The 21,909-nt window shown below is 45.0% G+C and overlaps 1 protein-coding gene and 1 pseudogene across 1 annotated transcript in view; one reads left to right on the top strand and one right to left on the bottom strand.

The window, feature by feature from the left end:
* The window catches only part of LOC149746711 (AP-2 complex subunit beta-like), a 109,142-nt gene that overhangs the window by 72,503 nt on the left and 14,730 nt on the right, over positions 1-21,909 (top strand). The window contains 2 exon segments of the mRNA XM_089901814.1: positions 2,521-2,666; positions 5,715-5,844. Coding sequence (XP_089757940.1) covers positions 2,521-2,666; positions 5,715-5,844 — 276 coding nt within the window.
* LOC149746712 (glutathione-specific gamma-glutamylcyclotransferase 1 pseudogene) lies at positions 100-16,141 on the bottom strand (annotated as a pseudogene).

Raw genomic sequence — 21,909 nt, 5'->3', positions numbered from 1 at the left:
TCATTGGTGTCCCTCTAGTCTCAGCCTCACTTGATGTCATGCTCAGATTGAAATTCAAAAGGGGAAGGGGAAACTCCCTGTAAATGAAGCATATTTCGGCCCTTGGGAATAGTGCCTTCCAGGCTAAGCTAGGTTTCTTTTAATTTTGCCTTTCTGAGGCAGCACGCCTGGCTGCTTTCTGAATTCTCTGCCTGCTCAACCAGCTCGGTGTGGGGGATCCCTGCTGCAGATAGTAAACCAGTTGTCCTTCGCAGGAGTCTTGTCTTTGTGTACACACCCATTACATAGAGTAACCAGAAATATGATTCAAAACTGAGCTGTAGTGTTTTGGCACAACTTAGTAGCTTTGTTGTAAGGGTACTGCATTGGATATTATCCCCACAGACTTTTAATTGATTAAGAGATTATGTAACGTACTTGTTTACTAACATTACAGTAATACCTAGAAATGACAAATTTAAATAATGTAGAAAGATCAGGTGGAAAATTTAGTTTCCCTCTGTCCCCACTTCCCCATAAGTAGCCACTATTAACTTTTTCTGTGTCCTGTCAGAAGACAAAAAGATCATGCGTATACCTGTATGTTTGTATCCTTTAAATACTGTCAGTGGGATATACTGTTTTGCACCTTGTTTTTTCTCTACCACAGTCTTTTGAATGTCTGTATCCACTTTATGGATGTGTACCACAACGTATTTAATCTTTCTCCTGGTGATGGACTTTTAGGTTATTCATCTAGTCCTATCCCCGCCACCTTTTTTGTTATTATGATGTTACCATGAACATTCTTGTTTATGTGTATCATGGTATATTTTTGTAAGCATATCTATAGGATAAACTTGGAATGTGCTTGATCATTTAAGCATTTAAAAATAGACATTACAGGGGCTTCCCTGGTGGAGCAGTGGTTGAGAGTCCGCCTGCCGATGCAGGGGACACAGGTTCGTGCCCCGGTCTGGGGGGATCCCACATGCCGTGGAGCCGCTAGGCCCGTGAGCCATGGCCTCTGAGCCTGCGCGTCCGGAGCCTGTGCTCCGCAGTGGGAGAGGCCACAGCAGTGAGAGGCCCATGTACTGCGAAAAAAAAACAAAGACAAAAAAAAAAAAGACATTACAGGGACTTCCCCGGTGGTCCAGTGGGAAAGAATTCGCCTCCCAATGCAGGGGTCGTAGGTTCGATCCTTGGTTGGGGAACTAAGATCCCATATGCCACCGGGCAACTAATCCCACGCACCACAGCTACTGAGCCTGCATGCAACAACTACTGAGCCCGCGCACCTCAACTAGAGAGCCCATGTGCCACAAACTACAGAGCCCATGCGCTCTGGAGCCTGTGCTCCACAACGAGAGAGAGATCAACACACCACAACTAGACAGAAGCCCACGTGCCACCACAACTAGACAGAAGCCCACGTGCCACAGCGAAGAGCCCGCGCAGCAACAAAAAGATCCTGCTTGCCGCAACAAAGATCCTGTGTGCTGCAACTAAGACCCAATGCAGACAAAAATAAAACAGTAAATTATTTTTTTAAAAAAAGACATTACCAGCTTACCCTCCAAAAAGGTGACATCAAATTATGTTCTCCAAAGCAGAATGTAACAGTGCCAGATTCCTTATATTCTCCTTCACTGAGTATTACTGACTTTTTGAATTTTTGACCCTCTGATAGATGAAAAATAGTATCTTGTAGTATTAAATAGTGTCATTTTCTTCTTTTCTTTTTCCTTCTTTTCCTGTAATGTGGTTGAGTATATTCTCATGTTTACTAGCCACCCACTGACTAATGGGTACTCTGTCTTTAGTCAGGACAGTTCATGAATTCCTGTTGGTTTATATATGTGTATGTGTGTGTGTGTGTGTGTGTGTGTGTGTAAACTGGTACACTCCAGGAGTATCACAGATTCTGGGGCCAGAGGTGGGTCACGAATGAATTATACAGAGAAAATAGGCATTCAGATTACTTAAACGACATCTGAATACTTACTATTTCCCAGAGACTATAACGAGAGTTAAAACTATACATAAGACATGGTCCTTGCCCTTAACACATTACTGATAAGGAATTTGGTAATGATTTTTAAAAGTCTTCAAATATTGTAAACATGCGATTTTCATTAGATCAGTTTTTTCCCCTTTTAAGCCTTTTACCGAAGCTACTAACCAAAGAAACCCCATGTTATGCTCATTGGAATTTCTCCTTTCGCCATGGCTACCCATAGACTATTTTGGGGCTTGTTTTTCTTGTTTTGTTTGTTTTTGGCTTTGGTTTTGGGTTGGGTTTTTGTTTTGTTTGGTTGGGGTTTTTTTGTTCTTTGATTTTGGGTGGGTTCTTTTTGGTTCTTAAATAGTTGAGAATGATCTCAAAATTCAGCAAATATGACTTTATCCGGAGCGTTTTGCGTTTGGCTTGGTATTTATGGTATAAAAATCACCTTAGTTGCCTAAGGAAGTGAAATCTTAATTTCATCTTTATTCAGAAGCGTCCTGTCTGGTTTCATTGGGCTTTATACTGTGTTTCAGGTCTGGCTGCCTGCAGTAAAGGCTAAGGGCCTGGAGATTCCGGGAACATTTACTCACCGCCAAGGGCACATCTATATGGAAATGAACTTCACCAACAAAGCTCTGCAGCACGTGACAGACTTTGCAATTCAGTTTAACAAGAATAGGTAAGAAATCTGAGTTCCCCAGCTCGATCCTGACACGGCAGTGTACTTTGTGTCCAACAAGAGAGTGTTCTATTTAGCAGTGGGTAAAAACTCTCGTGTTGGCAGATGTTTGATGTAGAGTGAGTGGAGGCTGTTGCACATCTGTTCAGTGGTCAGCTTCAACACTGGAGGCCCTAGGGAATTTTGCTGGGAAAACTCATCCATATGGAATAAGAAAACTGTCTTTGCCATTATAATCATACCTTCTCTATAATGTTCTGTAAATGAAATCACGTAGTATGGAGTCTTTTGCATTTGGTTTCTTTCACTTAGCATAATGCTTTGAGATGTTTCAGCAGTCTGTTCTGTTTTACTGAGTAGTACTCCATCGATGCTTATACGGTGACTTGTTTACACTTTCACCAGTTGGTGGAACTGGGGGTTGTTTCCAGTTTTATCTTTTATGACTAAAGCGCCTGTGAATATTCACGTACAGGTCTTTGTGTGGATATATGTTTTCATTTTTCCTGGATAAATACCTAGCAGTGGTATTGCTGGGTCATATGGTAACAAGTGTAAATGTTCCAGCTGTTCCATACTCCTACCAATGCCAGCCATGCTTATACATGTATAGTAGTATCCCATTTTAACTTGAATTTCCCTAATGACTAGTGATATTGAGCATTCTTTTCATAATCTTATTGACCGTTCTTATATCTTCTTTGGTGAAGTATCTGCTCAAATCGTTCCTTTTTCTTTTTGATTGATTGTCTTATTATCAAGTAATAAAGTTCTTTATATATTCTGGATACAAGTCCTTTGTCAGATATGTCTTGTAAATATTTTCTCCCAGTCTGTGGCTTGCCTTATTTTCTTAACAGTGTTTTTCAAAGAACAAGTTTTTTATTTTTTGTTTTATTTATGTATTTGTTTAAGGGAGATTGCGATTGACACATACACTGTTTTTTTTTTGGCTGCGTGGGGTCTTCGTTGCTGCGTGCCGGCTTTCTCTAGTTGCCGTGAGCAGAGGCTACTACTCTTCATTGAGGTGTGCGGGCTTCTCATTGCAGTGGCTTCTCTTGTCGCGGAGCACGGGCTTTAGGAGCGCGGGCTTCAGTAGTTGTGGCATGTGGGCTCAGTAGTTGTGGCTCTCAGGCTCTAGAGCGCAGGCTCAGTAGCTGTGGCTCACGGGCTTAGTTGCTCCGCAGCATGTGGGATCTTCCTGGACCAGGGATTGAACCTGTGTCACCTGCATTGGCAGGAGGATTCTTAACCACTGCGCCACCAGGGAAGCCCAAGTTTTTTATTTAAATAAAGTTTACTTTACAATTTTTTCCTTTTTATGTCTTTTGCTTTTTGTGTTCTGTTTAACAAATCTTTGCCTGACCCACAGTTACAATTTTTTTTAATGTTTTTAATAGAAGTGTTAATAGATTTAGCTCCTACCTTTACCTTTTAGAATTCATTTTGAGGTACTTTTGGTGAGATAATATGTGTAAAGTAAGAGTCAAAGTAAACTTTTTTTCCGTAGTAAGTCTTGAAGTCAGATAGTCTAAACCCTCCTACTATGTATGTTCTTTTTCAAAAATTGTTTTGGCAATTCTAGGTCTTTGCCTGCTGGAATTTTGCTTGAGAGTGCAGTGAATGGGCAGATCAGTTTGAGGAAGAGTTGGCATCAAACAACATTGAGTCTTCTAATCCATTAGCATAGCATATCTCCCCATTTATCTAGGTCATCCTTAACTTCTCTCTGCAGTGTTTTATAATTTTTCGTGTACAGATCTTGCACATCTTTTGTCACATTTAAGTGCTTTATAGTTTTGATGTTATAGTAAGAAGCATATTTTAGTTTTTGGTTGTTGCTAGTATATAGAAATACAACTGATTTTTGTACATTCAACTTGTATCTTGAAACTTCATTAAACTTACTCATTAGTTCTAGTAGCCTTTTTTTAGATTCCTTATGGTTTTCCACATAGATAAATAATGAGAGCCAGGGCAAAAGGGCAAAAGGGTTTTTTGACCCATAAATGTTGATACCAAAATGAGTGATGTGTCTACTCAAAATCATTTCTTTATTGCATTTGGGACTCTAAAGCGTAGTTTATCTACAAAAAGGAAAATGTTTCTTCTGCTAGTCTGTGACTCTTGAAATTGATACTACCTATATAAACTCAATAATTATTTTATAAATATTAACATTCCATCTTCCTTCCTGAGGCTCATTAGAACATAAATTCATTATAAATTTATATCATTAAGTTGTTTATTTGTTACACCTATGGGCCTACTTTTCCTTTCTGCTCCATCTTTTTAAAATTGTATTCTTATGTTTCTGAGACGTAAGACATGTCTGTCTTCCCTCATATATTTTTGGGTTTTTTTGTAACTTCAGACTCAGGCTTTTCCCATCTCTTTACTATTCTTGTATTATTATTAGGCAGGCTTCTCTGAGAAGTCAAACTGGTGGGTACTCACTGCCTGCCTTAGGCGAAGAAAGTGGCCAGATTTGAGTCTACAACTTATCCTTTGGGGTGTTGTTTGGAATGTTTAAGCCAATCAACTCTGCTTCACTTAGACTGGCTCTTTCCCAATGATTGTATCCTGTGTACGTAAATAAAGAAGAAAGAAAATGAGAGTTACCAGTAAATCATCCTCTGGTCTGATCAGGCAGGTTATCAAGCAAGTGAAATAATATCATTATACTTTACAGGATGGGTATTCTTAAGTGTTCTTTCTCCCAAAGATTATCTAAAGGAATAATGTATAAGAAAAAGATGCTTATCAAACCTGTCCCTCTAGTGGCATGATAAACATAAGAAACTTTCAGAATCAGAGCATTAGCAAACCAGTTCTGTGCTTATGAATGTTGTCTCCTTCCTCAAATCTTCTTAATGGAAAAAAGAGGTTATGTTGTAACTAGTGTTACAGCAAATTAGAATTGGGCACTTTAGTGCCTGCTATTCCTTATGTTTCCTTCAAATGGAGTAAAAAGCCATTGAAACCTAAAGACGTGACTAAATCCTGCCTCCTGATTAACCTCTGGGATTTCTTCATCCTCTCTCCTAGCTTTGGTGTCATCCCCAGCACTCCTCTGGCCATCCATACACCACTGATGCCAAACCAGAGCGTTGATGTCTCCCTGCCTCTCAACACATTGGGCCCAGTCATGAAGATGGAGCCTCTGAACAACCTGCAGGTTAGACTTTTACTTCACTCAGGGGGTACAGGTTTATGTCTTGCCAATGTTGTCTGTAAAGCAACCCCTCTCTTTCTTATATTAGATTTGGTCATGGAATAGGGTTTGAAATAAATCTGTGGAGAAGACTTTTATTTTTCATTAGAAATACACACAGAAGTCACGCCTTGACACAAAGTTTTCTTTTTACTCAACAAACAAACGTCTCAAGGTGTTATGTACAAACTTTTTTTTTTTCTAAGACTTTCATAGGGAATTTGAATGTCACAAGAATAGATTTCAGTAGAGCTGTGTGGAGGTCATCTTTGAATACACAGCCATAAATAGTTGGGTTATCTGCATTTAAATATGATAAGTGTGTGGTAAGTGTAGCAGCATCTTAGAGGAGCTCAGAACTTTATGAAGTTTATAAGAGCCTCTCCATCTTGAAAATATTGACTTTTTAGAATGCTTAAGGTCCTAGCTTAGAGTATTGTTTCGTTTTCACCACTTTGAATTTCTCTTTGAAATATAAGCCTTCTGGGGTTCAAGCAACATGAAGGCAGAGAAGTAAGCATGTAAGCTGAAGCTGTAGCAACCCTCAAGGGATAAAATACAGATATAAGCCCAAGAAGTTGAGGGTTTTAATGCTCACAAGGACAGAAGAGACCGCCTTGGGCTGACCTGAGATGGGGAATTGTAACTGATCCCTGCACAAAGCTGAGAGGATGGAAGGGCAAGTCCCTCAATGAAAGGGGAACTAGAAAAAGATTTCCACAGGGGCAAGTGATGAGAGAGTTCTCTTTGACCTGGGTTCTGGGCGACCTCTTGTGAGAAATCCAGGTCCCGAATTTATACTGTGTATGTGAAGAATTCTCCAAACCAGTAAATTAATGTAAAATTGGACCAGAACTGGTGAAACCCAGGGTACCTGGCAGAAGCAAATGCAAAACGGCCTTTATGCAATGGTTTTGAACTTTAAGGCCATCAGGACTCCCATCTGAGAAGAAAATCTCTACTGAAAGTCAGCTCACAATTTAACCAAAAAAAAAACAAGAGGGAAAGGTGCACTGTGACTGACAGAAGATGCAACAAAGAGGATTGCTATCCCCTTCTATCGAGAACTTGAAATGATAGAATAGTATGAATGAGACTATAAAATATGTTTTAAATGATGAGCAAAAAATTTCAACCTTCCACTTTCCAATCAAGACAGGTGGGATCCCATTGCTCAATCTCCTGGAAATACCAGTGTGGGATACTAGTACTTATGGTGAGAGACATCAACAATAAAATTACTTAGAGTTGAAAGTAACATTCTCCAACAGTTTAAGTACCAGTGCACCAAGCCTGCTTGCCAGTTGACTAACTACCTTGCTGCCTCAGCAGTTGACTGCTTCTTTCTCGGCAAAGGGTGTAATGATTTAGAGTGACAATGAGTGAGTCACAGTATAACTTGGCTCAGTCTAGAAGAACAAAACAAGGATTTCTGTGCAGAAGGAATTGGCTCTGTTGCTATAATGAGACTAATGTGTTAAGGGGCTTTTCCAGCACAGAATCCTGAAAGAAACTAACTAACTCAAATTTACATCTCCTCTGTTTTCATTGAAATCTAACCTCCTGTTGGCCCACAGAGCCTCAAGCCAAATATTTGAGGACAGTCAGCATGGGTACGAGAATGCTTTACTTTAGAATTAGGAAAGGGAATTTGGGTCACAGAAATGAGGGCAAATTTCCTACTCTTAAAATGAAAAGGAAACAGTAAATAAATAAATGTCAGTTTACTTCCCTATTTGCATTTCCATTTCACATTCAGTGAAATGAACATCCCAAATAGGAACCCTCATAAAAGAAATTGAATCTTAGTCCAAACCCCTCCCTCAAAAGTATTGTTATGATATTAGGACTAGCAAGTTTTCATTTTCACAAACGTGACATTATAAAAAACAATCTTAAAAATTTTCTATCTAAGCAGAAGGTAATAAAGCAGTTTCCATCTGTAGTCAACTATGGATTCTCCATGTTTTCCCCATGGATTCTTTTCTTGCAGGGATGTCATAATAATGGCTATTTTCTCATTAATTGGTATTGCTCAATGGAGAAGATAAGCAAACACTTGAAACGAGGTGAAGTTTTCTTCCCCCCGCTATGAGCAGCTCTATTTAATGTCTCCTAGTGCAAGGTGAAACTAATGACTAGCTTAAAGTGGTGGGCTACTTTAGATTTCAACTTCCATTCTGCTCTTGTCCTATAGTATGAACAAAAAGAATCAGATCTTAACTTCAACAAGCTTAGACCATAAAGATCCAGATAAAGCCAGGTAAAGATTGATTGGCATTTAAATGTTCTGCAAACATAATGTTTAAATTCAAGAGCTCATGCAGGAAAAATTAGTACTTTTCTAGTACTCCAGACCATAAAATCAGGAAAGAAAAAGTGGGGGTTTAGGAAATGAAATTTTGAAAGCAGTGTGAGTTTTAGCTATTTTGGCTAATTTGATGTCAATGTAGGACAGATAAATCAAACCTAGTCGCCAAAACTGTAATGTAACATTTAGTACAAAAACTTTTCATTAAAAACATCATCACACTACTTATTGGCTTATAGTCTTTTTGAAACATTATTGAAAGACACTGTTCCCTCTTAAAATGCAAAATAGGTTATACCTTAGATACCTACTAGAAATTTGACCTAGAAAATTTTTTTCAGCTGTACTAATAATGTTGGTTGTAAAAGCCTTTGTGAATTCAACTTATCAATATTACACAAAGTAAAGCTTAGCTTGCCCCCGTTGGGAGCTTCTCTTGAGTTTATTTATATCATATAATTATATTCCTTAAAAAGAAAAGAGAATTGATCCCCTCTATTTAAATAAAACAAAAACCTTAACAAATGTCTAAATGAATTTTCTCTGAGTTTTCTCTGACTTTGATATCCTTGTTTTTCATTTCATCTGTGTCAGTTGCTTAGAAACATTTTCCCAATATACCCTTCAAACTTGATACCTGGCAGCTGACTGCTTCTTCAAGTCAGTGTCTGCAAAAAGACAGTAGAACGATGATATAACACGTGTTCATCCCAATCTTTGTATAGATGCTGTAGTGTTCTCACAGCTGCTTGGCCTCCTTTTTCACCAGGCTGTAAACTCTTGTGAGAACATGGATAGCACCGTTCTTTCAAATTTTAATTTTATCGGGATTATAAAACTACAACTTAGAGTCAACTAGTTCTGTAGTTAAGCTAAGAAAAACCCAGTCCCCAGCCTTCTGTCACCCTTATGGCCATCGTCTACATACATATTTCCAATCCTCCTGTTTTCCTGATAGAGCTGTCTTAGAATTTGCTTTAATCAGTGTTCATTGTTCATGTCATTATGATTATATATACTCCTCATAGCTGAGCTATATAGTGTGATGAATTTTTTCTCCATAAAATTTTTGTAAGTAATTAGATATTTACACATTAATACGTGTCTTCTTGTTTAATTTTTTTTTTTTTTTAATGAGATCAGCTTATGGATTATAGTATGGGACAGACTGGGAAGGTGCCAGGACCTATAGTGATGAGCTTGCCAGGAATAGACCAACAAACAGACAGGAGTAGCCCAGACAGACAGACAGAAGGACAGGGAAACAAAGCCAAATGGGTAAGAGGTCTAGGCCCAGCCTCAGCAGCTGTGTCTGGCCTCCAGATCCAGCTCTGCCCTGGGGACCTGGGGGATGAGCACACCTGGCAGGGGCCTCAGTTCTTATAGGGCCCCCTCTCCTCACTCCCTCCTACCCTCACCAGCAGGCTGGGACCTTTGACGGGTGTTGTTTCTGGGGCTAGGGAATGGTTGATCTGGAGTCAGGGGCAGAGGGTCAAGGCTCTTGGAGGCTCCCTGGGGAGGTGGAGGCCTGGGTAGTATGGGGATAGCAGCAGCACTGGGGGGAATCTGATCAGGCAACAGGCATCTGGGGTGGGGCACTGCTTAGCAGGGCCTCTATATCTAGGGCAGGCCCCCTACCCTGCCCACCACACCAACATGGTGCAATAAAGTTTCAAGTAGTAAGTCAGTGTCAGGTAGGAGATCTGGGGGCTGGCAGACAGGCAGGGGCTTGAGAGAGGCCCCAGTCGGCCCACCAAGTGTTCTCAGTGGGCTCCAGCTATATCAAGTGTGTCTGTGTGCACTGGAGTAGGGACCTGGCCCCTGTGTCCACGGAGGGACTCAGCCCCTCAGACCAGTGCCAAAGCCTGCTCAGTGGGGCAGAAGCAGGGCAGCATGGTGCCTACAGCATCCACGATGGCTGCCAGGTGCTCGTCCTGTGCCTGGGGCCCACAGAGCTGCCTGAAGTCTGCCAGGCGCAGCAAGTACTCAAGGCTGTGGCCAGAGAAGCCTCGGCAGGCCAGGATCTGCATAGCGATGGCCTCCTCAGGCGCAGGGCCCAGGTAACCAGGGTTCTGCGGGGTGGCCACGTAGGCCGGTGGCTTGAGTGGTTGGTCAGGGGCATCTTGAGGGCAGAAGGTGACCTCCTTGGTATCATAGCTACCAAGCACTGCCTCCCACACGTTCAAGTACTTCAGGGCCTCATTGACCTGCTCACCTTGCACCTGGTGCGCCACACCGCAGGTGCAGCCCTCACGATCTTCAGGGAGGGTCACCACACGACCAGGCATCTTGTCGCTGCCCCGATGGAAGGTGTCTCCCTGTCAGAGGCGGCCGCTGTAGCGGTGCACGAAGCTCACACGGCTGTCACTGTAGGCGAAGTCAGGCCTTCACACCAGGGAGCCGTACCCGGAAATCCACAGCGCTTGGGGGCCGCCGTCGTCCTGGGGGTGGGGTGTTCTGGGCTGCCAGCTCCTGCTTCATGGTGCTGGCCACAGGACGGGCCCGGGCCGCCTCCAGGGCTGGTCTCTGGTGCGGGCACGGCAGGACCGACAGACGTACCCACCTGGCCTGGCACTGCTTGGCCGCTCCTGTTTGTTTAATTTTTTGTGTTAACTGTAATTCATTCCCAAATTGCAGTGAGATCAGACCCTTCAAGATAGTCTTAATCGGTTTCACTTTCTTATAGTCTCCTTTTGGAGTCTTTTGACTGTGTCAGTCTGAACTGACTTCCTTCAACACCTGGAACTGTCATCCTGGGATCTCCCTTCTTAATAGCCCTGGGGATTCATTCCCTTCGCCTGTCTGGTATGTTGGGTCTCCTATTGTATTTTTCTTTCCTTGGTTTACTCCTTCATTTTGATGAAAAACATCCTCTAGTAGCTTCCTAAGAATAAGTATGTAGAGAATAAAGTTTTTGAGACTTCACATGTTTTAAAATGTCTTTTTTATCTTCACACTTGTCTGATGGTTTCTGTATATCATTCTAGGTTAGGAAAATAATTTGCTTCCTAGTCTGAAGCCCTTCTGATTGTTGATCCTTTTCTGTGCCATGTTCTTTCTCAGTGAAAGCTTGTACGATCCTTTCTTTATCCTCCATGTTCTGAAGTTTCACAGTGATGTGCCTTGGTGTGTGTGTCTCTTTCACCCATTTTACTAGGTACTTTTTGGGCTCTTTCAATGTAGAAACTTGTATCCTTCAGTTTTGAGAGTTTTTCTTTTTTATACATCTACCTTCATTTTCTCTGTCTCTCTTATTGGAAGTCTTGCTATTTGAATGTTGACCCTCCTGGACCGATCTCCTTTTTTTTTTTTTTTTTTTTTTTGTCCTATTTTCCATCTCTTTCTCCTTTTTGCTCTACTTTCTAAAAACATTTTATGAAAAATTTTTAACTCTACAAAAGTAAACAAAGCAGTGTAAATGAGTCCCTGTGTGCCCATCATTTGGCTTCAATAATTATCAACCCATAGTTAATATTGTTTCATCTATACCCCTGTCCACAGCATATTGTTTTGACCTGAATCTTAGACATTTATTTCATCTGTAAATATTTCAATATATATGTTTAAAACAGATGGTGTCTTATTAAAAACATAACCACAATAAGTATGTGCACATTAAAAAATTAACAAGAATTCGTTAACATCAAATATCCAGTCAGTTCTCAAGTTTTCAATTATCTCCGTATCTTAAACTTTGTTTGTTTTTATTATTACTGTTTGTTTGAATCAGTAAAGTGCACATATTATGATGGGTTGATATAAGGCTTCTTAGCTACACTGTTCAGTATGATAGCCACTAGCCACTTATGGCTATATAAATTGAAATTAATTAAAATACAATAAAATAAAAAATTCATTTCCTCAGTTGCATCAGCCACATTTCAAATGTTCACATGGCTGGTGGTTACTAGATTGGGCAGTGCAGAAGTAGAACATTTCCATCATTACAGAAAGTTCTGTTGGACAGTGCTGATCTATGGGCACCCTCTCTTTTTCTTTTATGTTTGGTTTTCAGCAGCTTGACTGTTATGTACCTAGGTGTTGTCATTGTATTTATCTGGGTTTCAGCAGCTTGACTGTTATGTACCTAGATGTTTTCATTGTATTTATCTGGCTTCGGGTTTACTGAGCTTGGATCTGTAAATTGATAGTTTCTGCCAAATTTGGGAAATTTTTTTCCCCATTATTTCTTTAAATTTTTTTCTGCCTCAGCATCTCTATTCCCTCCTTTCAGACCACCACTTACACATATGTGTAAGCACTCGCTATTGTCCCTGAGATCACTAAGGGTGGTTTTTAGTTGTTATTGTTTTCTTCCTTTCTGTTCTTCAGATGGGGTGATTCCTGTTGATCTGTCTTCAAGTATACAGACTCTCCTTTTATAGGCTACAGTGTTCTGTTACATCCATTCAGTATAACTTTCATTTCAGATATTGTACTTTTCGGGACTTCCCTGGCAGTCCAGTGGTTAAGACTCTGCACTTCCACTGCAGGGGGCACAGGTTCAGGCCCTGGTCTGGGAACTAAGATCCCACAGGCTGCACGGCACGGCCAAAAAAAAAAAAAAAAAAAAAAATACAAACAGCAACAGATACTGTGCTTTTCAGTTCTAGGACTTCCATTTGGTTCTTTGCTAAAATTCCCCATCTGTTCACTCAGGAGTGCAACTGAAGAACCCTGTTTCACAGCCTACTCTTCCTTTATTCAACTTCCACCCTTTGGCCATCCCTTGGGCCTAAGGATATGCTTACTGACCCTCAGGAAAAGTGACCAGTAGAAGTATTTCAAGAAGGCCCTGGAAACAGTGTTAGGGCTTTTTAGCCAGGAAATTCTATGTGTTCTACCTGGGCATGTCTCTTTGGCCGTGTGGATTCTTCTATACAGGGGTTCCGAGGAGGCCAGAGGAAGATCAGAGTATGGCCCTCTAAACCATGAGGGCCAGGTTAGGAGCTCCAGTTACCCATCACCGAGGGTAGCTGGAAACCTCTATGTCAGTACTTTCATGCCTTTCTTTAGGGGCTGGCTTAATTTTTCAAAAAATTATCCTTGCCTCTCCTGTTTAGAATATAAAGAGTTTCTAGCAGCCTCCTGGGAGCTAAATTGGGAAAGAGGGCTGGAGAGGCTCAGCATTCAGTATATGCATAAATTCACTTCCTTCACCACCCCTCAGCCATGCCTGGCATCCCCTTCAAAGTGCCATCTATCTTGCTGTTTTATTTTATTTTTTATATATTTATTTATTTTTGGCTGCATTGGGTCTTCGTTGCTGCGCACAGGCTTTCTCTAGTTGTGGCGAGGGGGGGCTACTCTTCGTTGGGGTGCACGGGCTTCTCATTGCGGTGGCTTCTCTTGTTGTGGAGCACAGGCTCTAGACGCACAGGCTTCAGTAGTTGTGGCACGTGGGCTCAATAGTTGTGGCGCACGGGCTTAGTTGCTCCGTGGCATGTGGGATCTTCCCAGACCAGGGCTCAAACCTGTGTCCCCTGCATTGGCAGGCGGATTCTTAACCACTGCGCCACCAGGGAAGTCCCAAAGTGCCATCTATCTTATTTTCTCTGAAAGAATCAATCAGTTTTATTCAGGGGCTGAGGGGCTGAGGTAGCTTAGAATGGTGGGGGCATCTAGGGCTGTAACAGTTTCTTGATCCTCTTTTTTTTAACATCCCCTCCCCCCATTTCCCCTCCATACAGTTCCAGAGGCGCCACCAGTCCTAAGCCTTTGAGAATTCTGTGGTATTTTTGCTAACACCATTTGTTTCACAGTTACTGAGATTTTGTTGCAGTTGTATTTTCTCTTCCCCGTCTTTATGAATTTATACCTTTAAATTTTTTCCCTTTAATTATGGCAGAATTTCTTCCAAGAGAAAGAAAATTTAAATGTGATTTTCAGTCTACTATCTTTACCTGAAAGCCTGATGGCACCTTCATGAAAATTCTTCTTTCCTTCTATACTACTTTATGGTTAGAGGTTAACCTATGGATAAAGAATTGGTCCTTTAGTGTATATGGTTTTTATTATCTATCTTTGTATCCCCTTTATACCCCACATAAGTGTAGTTTAATAAGAGGATGGATATTAATTAGGGAAAAGCCATAATGTCTTGGTTTTTTCTTTAAATGTCTCTTCTCAAACAAGGCAGTATTCATCAACTGTGTTCATTTAACCTTTGAATGATTAGGGCAGGAAGTGCTGAGGATGCTAGCTGCAAAGGACACAGTCTTACAATCCCATTTATTCATATCTTTAAGATCTTTGTCAGCCAAAAGGGTTTTTTTGTTTGTTTTGTTTGGCTGTATCGGGTCTTAGTTGCAGCACCCGGGCGCTAGAGTGCGGGCTTAGTTGCCCCACAGCATGTGGGATCTTAGTTCCCTGACCACGGATCAAACCCGCATCCCCTGCATTGGAAGGCGGATTCTTAACCACTGGACCATCAGGGAAGTCCCCAAAAGTTTTTTGTTTTTTGGTTTTTGTTTTTTTTTGCCAGTGTATGGCCCTGAGAAAAGTGTGTCCGTTGCTACTCCTGTATTGCAGTCCCAGCCTGTGAGACAATCAGTTGCAGATGGTGCCTGTCCCTAATATTTCATGTCTTCCATATGTCTGTTCACACTCAGAAAGCCCACAGCTGTAGCTGTTGTACCAGAAAAACTGGTAAATGCTTCCAAACGGAAGACCTTTTCAGCAGCTTCCATCAAAGGAAGCAAACCAGCTTGGCATTTACTGACTTTTCTTGACTGTTGTGCAAGCCAAACAACCTCAGTATTAAAGCCTCCTTTGGTCTTCCGGGATCCACAGTTGAGGACAGTGCACTCTGATTGCTTTTATGGAACCACATGCTGCTTGAATAGACGTTGAGTCCTTGAAGTGGTGGATCTTAGGAGAACTATAAGAGATTCCCAGGTCACAGATAGATCCAATGCTGAAAATAACCCCTGTAGACAGGACAGAATCTGAAATATTCCATTAGCAGTATGTAAGTAATGGTTATGAAAGATCTTGGTTATGAAAGATGAAAATATTTTACCACCAAAGAAAAAATTGTTTTCTCTGATTGCTGCTTCAAATCTGATATATTTTTCATGTCACATCAGGACTATAAATGTTTCTTTTAATCTCATCTGAGAAATAGGGTATCTTATATACTAGGTGTTCCTTTTTCACTGGGTTGGCCTTAGTAAGAACCCTCTTTATCCTTTTTGTCTGGATAATCAAGATTCTGCTAGACAGTATCTTTTGTCTTTCTATAACCAGAACTCAACTACTGGCTTCTGGGACTCTCTTTTAGGATATGTTTGTTTTTTAATTTTTATTTATTTATTTATTTTGGCTGCGTTGGGTCTTCGTTGCTGCGCGTGGGCTTTCTCTAGTTGTGGTGAGCGGGGGCTACTCTTCGTTGTAATGCACAGGTTTCTCCTTGCGGTGGCTTCTCTTTGTTGTGGAGCATGGGCTCTAGGCGCACGGGCTTCAGTAGTTGTGGCATGCAGACTCAGTAGTTGTGGCTTGCAGGCTCTAGAGCACAGGCTCAGTAGTTGCTCCTCAGCATGTGGGATCTTCCTGGACCAGGGATTGAACCTGTGTCCCCTGCGTTGGCAGGCGGATTGTTTTTCACTGCGCCAGCGGGGAAGTCCCAGGAATATGTTTGTTAATAGCGACGGCCCTGCTTGAATAACCACACATAAGCAGTAGATAAGAATTCTGTATTCTGAGGGACTTCCCTGGCAGTCCAGTGGTTAAGACTCTGTGCTTTCACTGCAGGGGCTGCGGGTTCGAAGCCTGGTCTGGGAACTAAGGTCCCACATGCTGTGTGGCTCTGTCTCAGCAGCGGGCCACGCTGCTCCGCCTTCCCCGGGGGAATCTGCACAAACCTTGAACTTTTCCGGGGTTCAGAGTCTCCGATGTCTCCTCCTTCCCGCCGCCCCCGCCCTGCCCCCGGATGCCCGATGTCTCGGTGCAGCCGGGCATCTTCTCTCTCTCTCTCTCTCTCTCTCTCTCTCTCTCTCTCTCTCTCTCTCTCTCTCTCTCTCTCTCTCTCTCTCTCGTTCGTCGGTTTGGGTGAGCAGAGCACCGCGCCTGCCGCGGCCAGGGAGGCGGCAGCTGGTGCCTACGGGGCCGAGTGGAGAGGAGGTGCCAGCAGGGGGGCCGGCTCCCCATGGACGAGTGTGAGGGGAGAAGAAGAATCAAGGAGCAAAAAGGAAGAGGAGGTGGGGGGAGCCACAGTTGCACGAAGACGCCGCCGCCGCCTCCTCGGCGATCACGCCGGCTGCTCCGCCGTAAATGACTCGAGAGAAACACACACACTCGCGCTCGCCCGCCTTCCTTCGTCTTCCGGGAGTTGGCGCCCACCCCGGCAGTAGCGGACGCGGAGCCTGGCGCGCTCTCTCCCTTCCCCTCCCCTCCCCGATTCCCCGTGGTCACGTGGCCCCGGAGCGCGCGGTCCAGGACTCGCGCGCCACGGAGACGCCCCCCAACCCCTGCCTCGCGCCCCAGCTTCCCCTCCCCTGTCCACGTGTCCATTCCGCATTCCCAGACTGGGAGCACGCGCGTCTCCTTAATGAGACTTGGGCAAGGGCCGACCTCACGATTCCGCTAACCCCTGTTTCATGTTTTATTTTTCCTCCCCAGAGCAGGCTAGCGCTGGGGCCCCAGTGGGGCCGGCCGGCTGCGGCAGCCACATTTCTCCCCCAGGAAGACGCCACCGCAGCCACTGTTGTCCCTTTTCAAAGGATGCTCTCTCCTCGCCGGGCGCCAGAGGTGTTTTACGGCCTCTCGGACAGAGGCGCGCATAGAGGGTACCCTATCCCCACCCCCAGAGTCTGCGTGGGGCTCTTCGGAGCCCTGGGTGGGAATCAGCCGAGCTGTCGCGCGCAGCCCCTCTCGGGCCGCGCCGGAGCTCGCCGGCTCAGCTGTGTTTGAGGATGGGTCCGGGACGCACGCAGCTCCTGGAAAATCTGTCCGCTGCTGCGGGTGGAGGGACACGAAGAGGAGAGGACATGCCTTCCTACAAGTTGTTTTGCCAGCCTTTAAAGGGACATGGGGGTGGGGCTGGGGAACTGTCCTCTTGCACACTCACCCAGGCACCTGCCGAGGGGGAGGGGTGGGGGGGTGGCGTTCTTTCCCACCGTCAGGCCCGTTCCATTCGAGTGCAACCCAGATCAGACCAGACGAGTCAACCGTCAACTGTCAGCCAGGCATTGGATCAATAGAAATGATTTTATAGCATCATTGGGTATCACGCCTCAACCCCCAAGGACCGGCTCTCAATCGCACTCTACTCTGGAGGAAGAGGGTCTTCAATCCTATGGACATAGCTCGTATGCCGGGGAGTGTGTGTGTGTGGATCTTCAGGGTCACCCCCCCGCCCCCCATATCTCTTCACTCAACCAGACAAGAGTGTGGGAAGAGGTAGGTCAGAGCAAGGCCAGCTGGGGCGCTTCGTCTCTGTCCCTCATCTGCCTGTCTCAGTCCTAGAACTCTCGACACTGAGTTTCCTTTTCATCTAGAAAAGTGACAGTTTCTTTTTGGAAAATGGGCTTGGAGCCTTCCCGGAAGCCTCCCTCCTCCCGGGCTGCTGGCTGTTGCCGTCTCAACTTGGCACGGGGGCCTGCGGAGAGCGGCTCTCGTCCCTCCCCATAGCCCACGTCTGTCTGGAGCTTGGAGGTGCAGTGTGGGGAGGGCTGGCCGGGCTGTTGGCGGCCCTGGGGATGGAAGGTTCTGGAGTCGTCAAGGAAGATGATTCTCATTAGGCCCCTAATGCCTGATGGCAATTAGCGTCACCCAAGGGCTTGTTCACCATCCCACTGCGAGGCGAGCCAGCCTCTGTGTGGGAGAAAGGGGGAAAGAAACCACCTCCTGAGACTGGCCTGGAGTGGGGGTGGGGGTCCAGGAGGAGGAGGACGGAAGCAGGGAGGTCTCCTACCTCTGCCCACCTCCCCACAAGGAAGGGGCACGGGGCTTGTAAAGAGTAAGTCCAGAGGACAGACACAAGTTTGCTTTTCTGAGCTGAGGACCCACTGCTCCGGTGATGTGGGTCAGCGATTTCAGTCCACTCTCCCAGCTTCCTCTGGAGACTGGGCACAGTGTTCCGGTTCTTCTCTCTAGCCCTGCCCCTGTAACCCAGAGCCCTTAGATAATAGGAATCCAATCTCCCTCTGCCCACTCAGTTTCCCCTTCTCCCTCCCTCCGTCTCTTCCCTCTCCCTCCCTTTCACAATATGGTGAATATTTCTGATACCACAGCCACTGCTCACAACGGTGAGCAAGACCGACGTAGCCTGTCCTCGTGGAACTTCCATTCTAGAGGGGAAGACAGACACTAAGCTTGTCATTGATTACAAGCTGTGATAAGTATGTGGCATAAAAATGCATGCATTTTTGCTCATCTTATGGAGAAGACTGAGACCCAGAGTAGGAAGGGTTGGGGGGGTGGGGGCAGCCTGTTATCATTAGGGAATATGTAATTTCAGCCTCAGATTCTTCCGGTATGTGGATCCACCTTCATGGACCCTAGAACAACCCCAGCCTTCTGCCAGGCAGCCGGGCAGAAGTTGGGCCCTGTTCCCTGCATGGATGCCCATCAGGGACCCACACAGAAACTGCCTGACCTGCCACGATGGTGGACCTGGTGACATCTGCCCCTGTTTTTCAGGACCCCTGCCCACAGAAGAAGATAGGACAGGTCAATGTGGGCCTTCACTAAGGGGAACTCACTGTTTGTGTGTGTGGGGGGGTGCTCCTGCGATCCCCCTGGAATCCTAGTCTGGCTCAGCTGGGGAGGGGTTCAGAGATTCCTAAGGTTCCTGGCAGAGGAAAAGGGAGGCCTTCCTGGAGGAGGTGAGGTTTGAGATGCGCTGAAGGAAAGAGCAGTTGGTGTGGGCCAGGGGAGAAGAGAGGAGAGGAGGCTGTTACAGAAAGAGGAAGCAGCTTTTATAAGGGCGCGGCATCAGGGGGGCTACAGTGTGATCAGGAAACGGCAGGCTGGAGCATGGTGAGCTGGGAAGGCAGGGCACTGGGGAGGGATGCTGGAGAGGCAAGCGGGCACGCGGCCTCTGCCCACAAAGGTATATGCCTGTGATGACATGCACTCCCAGGGTTATTTTCAGTTACACACAGCTTCACATGTACATGGTCACAGACTCGGAGATGCTTGTAAAGCATCTTATCAGCTTATGCGTGTGCACAGACACACACACACAAACTCTTTGCAAAATGAGTTGGCCCCTGAACTGTCTGTTTAGGGTCTTTCTACTCTCATTTCCCTAGAGCACTCCACCTTGAGTTCCTCGGCAGGCAGCACGCTCTCTCCAACCCTCACCCTCTGCCAAACCCTGATCTAGGCGTCCCCCATCCCTCCTCCCTCTGGCACACAGGGACAGTAAGCTAGGACCACCCCCGGGCACGCAGCCAAGGAAGGATTTGGACTCAGGCCATGCTGGCTGTGCTGTGCTCTCCCATCCTTTCCTCCCCACCCCCAACAGAGCTTCACTTAATTCCAGGGCAGAGCTTTGGTCAAATGTGAAGCAGAGAAATAGAGAGCCAGAGCCAGAGAGAGAGAAAAATACAAAGTGAACAAGCGTGCGCTTTTTGCCACAGCCCAGCAGCTAAATGGCAGTCAACTCATGACGTTCCTACAACTTACTCAACTCATCTCTCATTAGCCAACTTGGCTGCGAGGTGCAGGTGGAAGAGGAAGAACCGGGGGCCCAACTTCTCTCCAGAGCCTCCCCAGCTGTCGCCTGCAAGGCCACAGAGCCTTCGAGCCAGCTCCGCCTGGCTCCTGGGGTTGGCAGTGCCCAGGATTCTTGCTTTGGGTAGAGACTGCCCAAAGCTGCTGGGGAAGATGAGAGGGGAGCCACGAAGGGGGAGGAAGCCCTTACACCACAGATTTGTATGATCTTCAGAGGCCATCCAGGAAATCCATGAGTGTTACAGGTGGGAACGAGACCAGAGCAGTGGGTGATTTGCTTGACTTCACAGAGGGAACTCATTTCAGAGCTGGGATCAAAACCCAGGTTCTCCTTCCTGCTCCCTTAACATGGGAATCCTTGCTTTAATTTCCCACCCCACCTCCCAAATCTGATTCTCAGTTTCTTCCTGTCTCACTCTTGCTATAAAACCATCTATGGCTACCCACTGCCTATAGGATTAATTCCCAATTCTTCAGATTTGCATTTATTGCTTGATACGTACCTTTTCCCCCCTTGGCCACTCTCCCCCAAACAGGCTGCACATTTTTCTGCCTTGGTGCCTTTTGCCTGTGGTTGTCTCTGCTTGGAATACCTGTTCCTCCTTCCTCACTTCCTTATGGAGCCTTTTCTGCAAAGCCTTATTCATCACTCCAGAGGGAATTAGTCACTGTCTGCCTTGTAGTTGGAATTCACCTGCTCTCTTAGCTTCTCCTTATAAAATCCTTAAGGACGAAGATTATGTCTTATTCATCTTTCAGTCTCCCACAGCATTGAACACAGTCCCATACATACCTTAAGTGTTTAATAAATGTTTACTGAATGAACGAACAAATGAACGAACAAATGAATGAAGGGCAGAAAAGGCAATAGTTTGGACACCAGTGTCCTGCAGTGTCTCCCTATCCATTACCTTTTTGAATCTTCACTATAAGCCTGAGCAGTATGTAAATATTATCTGCATTTAGTGATGAGGAAGCTGAGGCTCAGAGAGGCAAAGCAACTTGCTCAAAGTCACACAGCTTGAAAGTGAGACAGCTGGGATTTGATTCTGTCTGCCCGTAAAGCCTGTGTTCGTTTCACCTGCTCAGAGCACGTAGGATTAAAAATGCCCTCTCAAGATGATATCCCCAGGACTCCTTAAGTCCACCTTGGAATCCAACAGCAGGGGACACTCAAAGAGAGTCTGGGCCCACCGCAGTGTTTTCCTCACTTGGAGATTCCGCCCCCCACCCCATCCTCAGGCTAAGTGAAAGCATCTTTGTTTCCACCTCCCCGTCTGTCTCTCAGAATCTCACGGACAGGTACCACGGGCTGTCTATAGGTGGTTCAGAGTCTAATTCCTGGAGCCGAACTGCCTGGGTTCAAATCCCAGTTCTGCTGTCTACTATCTCTGTGACCTTGGGCAACTTACTTAACGTCTCCTGTCCAGTTCCTCAGCTCTAAAGTGAGGATAGTGATAGTACCTACCTGGCAGTGTTGCAAAGTACCTGGGAGCAGTAACTGGCGAGTACTCTGTGCGTGTTTTGTATCATTATTATCAGTATCATGTTCCTCCCTGGGAGGCAAACCCCAAAGGGTTTGCCTTCTCCTTTCTCCTTCTGTGAAGAGTGGTCTCTGGTTTTTTCTGTGTGTCCTTGATGGGCCCCCTAAACTTCCTAGGGGTCCTATGTAAGATAAGCAAGCAAAACTGGGCAGGGAGAACAGCTCCAAGGAAAGCCAAATCAAAGTGACTTTTGTGGTGACAAATGCTTAATAACTTTACAAATCCAATTGAATTACTATGAATAAAAAAAACCCTCTTTTTTTTTTGTACGAATACCGCTCCCGCCTCCCAGAGAGCACACAGGTACAGCCCTGAAATCCACCCAAAAGAATCATTACTGAGAAAACAAGCTAAAAATAACCCCAAAAGAAGCAGTGCCAGCACAGAAGCAGTTCCTTGGAGATGGAGGCGTCCAAGGAAACTCTTCCGTTGCTTCTGGGGTAATAGATTCTAATTTTAAATCTGGAGTTGCTTTGGGTGGTGGGTCCTGGCCCC

The sequence above is a fragment of the Delphinapterus leucas genome, chromosome 19 (assembly GCF_059928025.1).
Source record: "Delphinapterus leucas isolate spDelLeu-1000000601 "Yukka" chromosome 19, BTC_Dleu_Yukka2, whole genome shotgun sequence".
Classification (NCBI taxonomy): Eukaryota; Metazoa; Chordata; class Mammalia; order Artiodactyla; family Monodontidae; genus Delphinapterus; species Delphinapterus leucas.
This window is presented reverse-complemented; position numbering and strand designations above follow the sequence as displayed.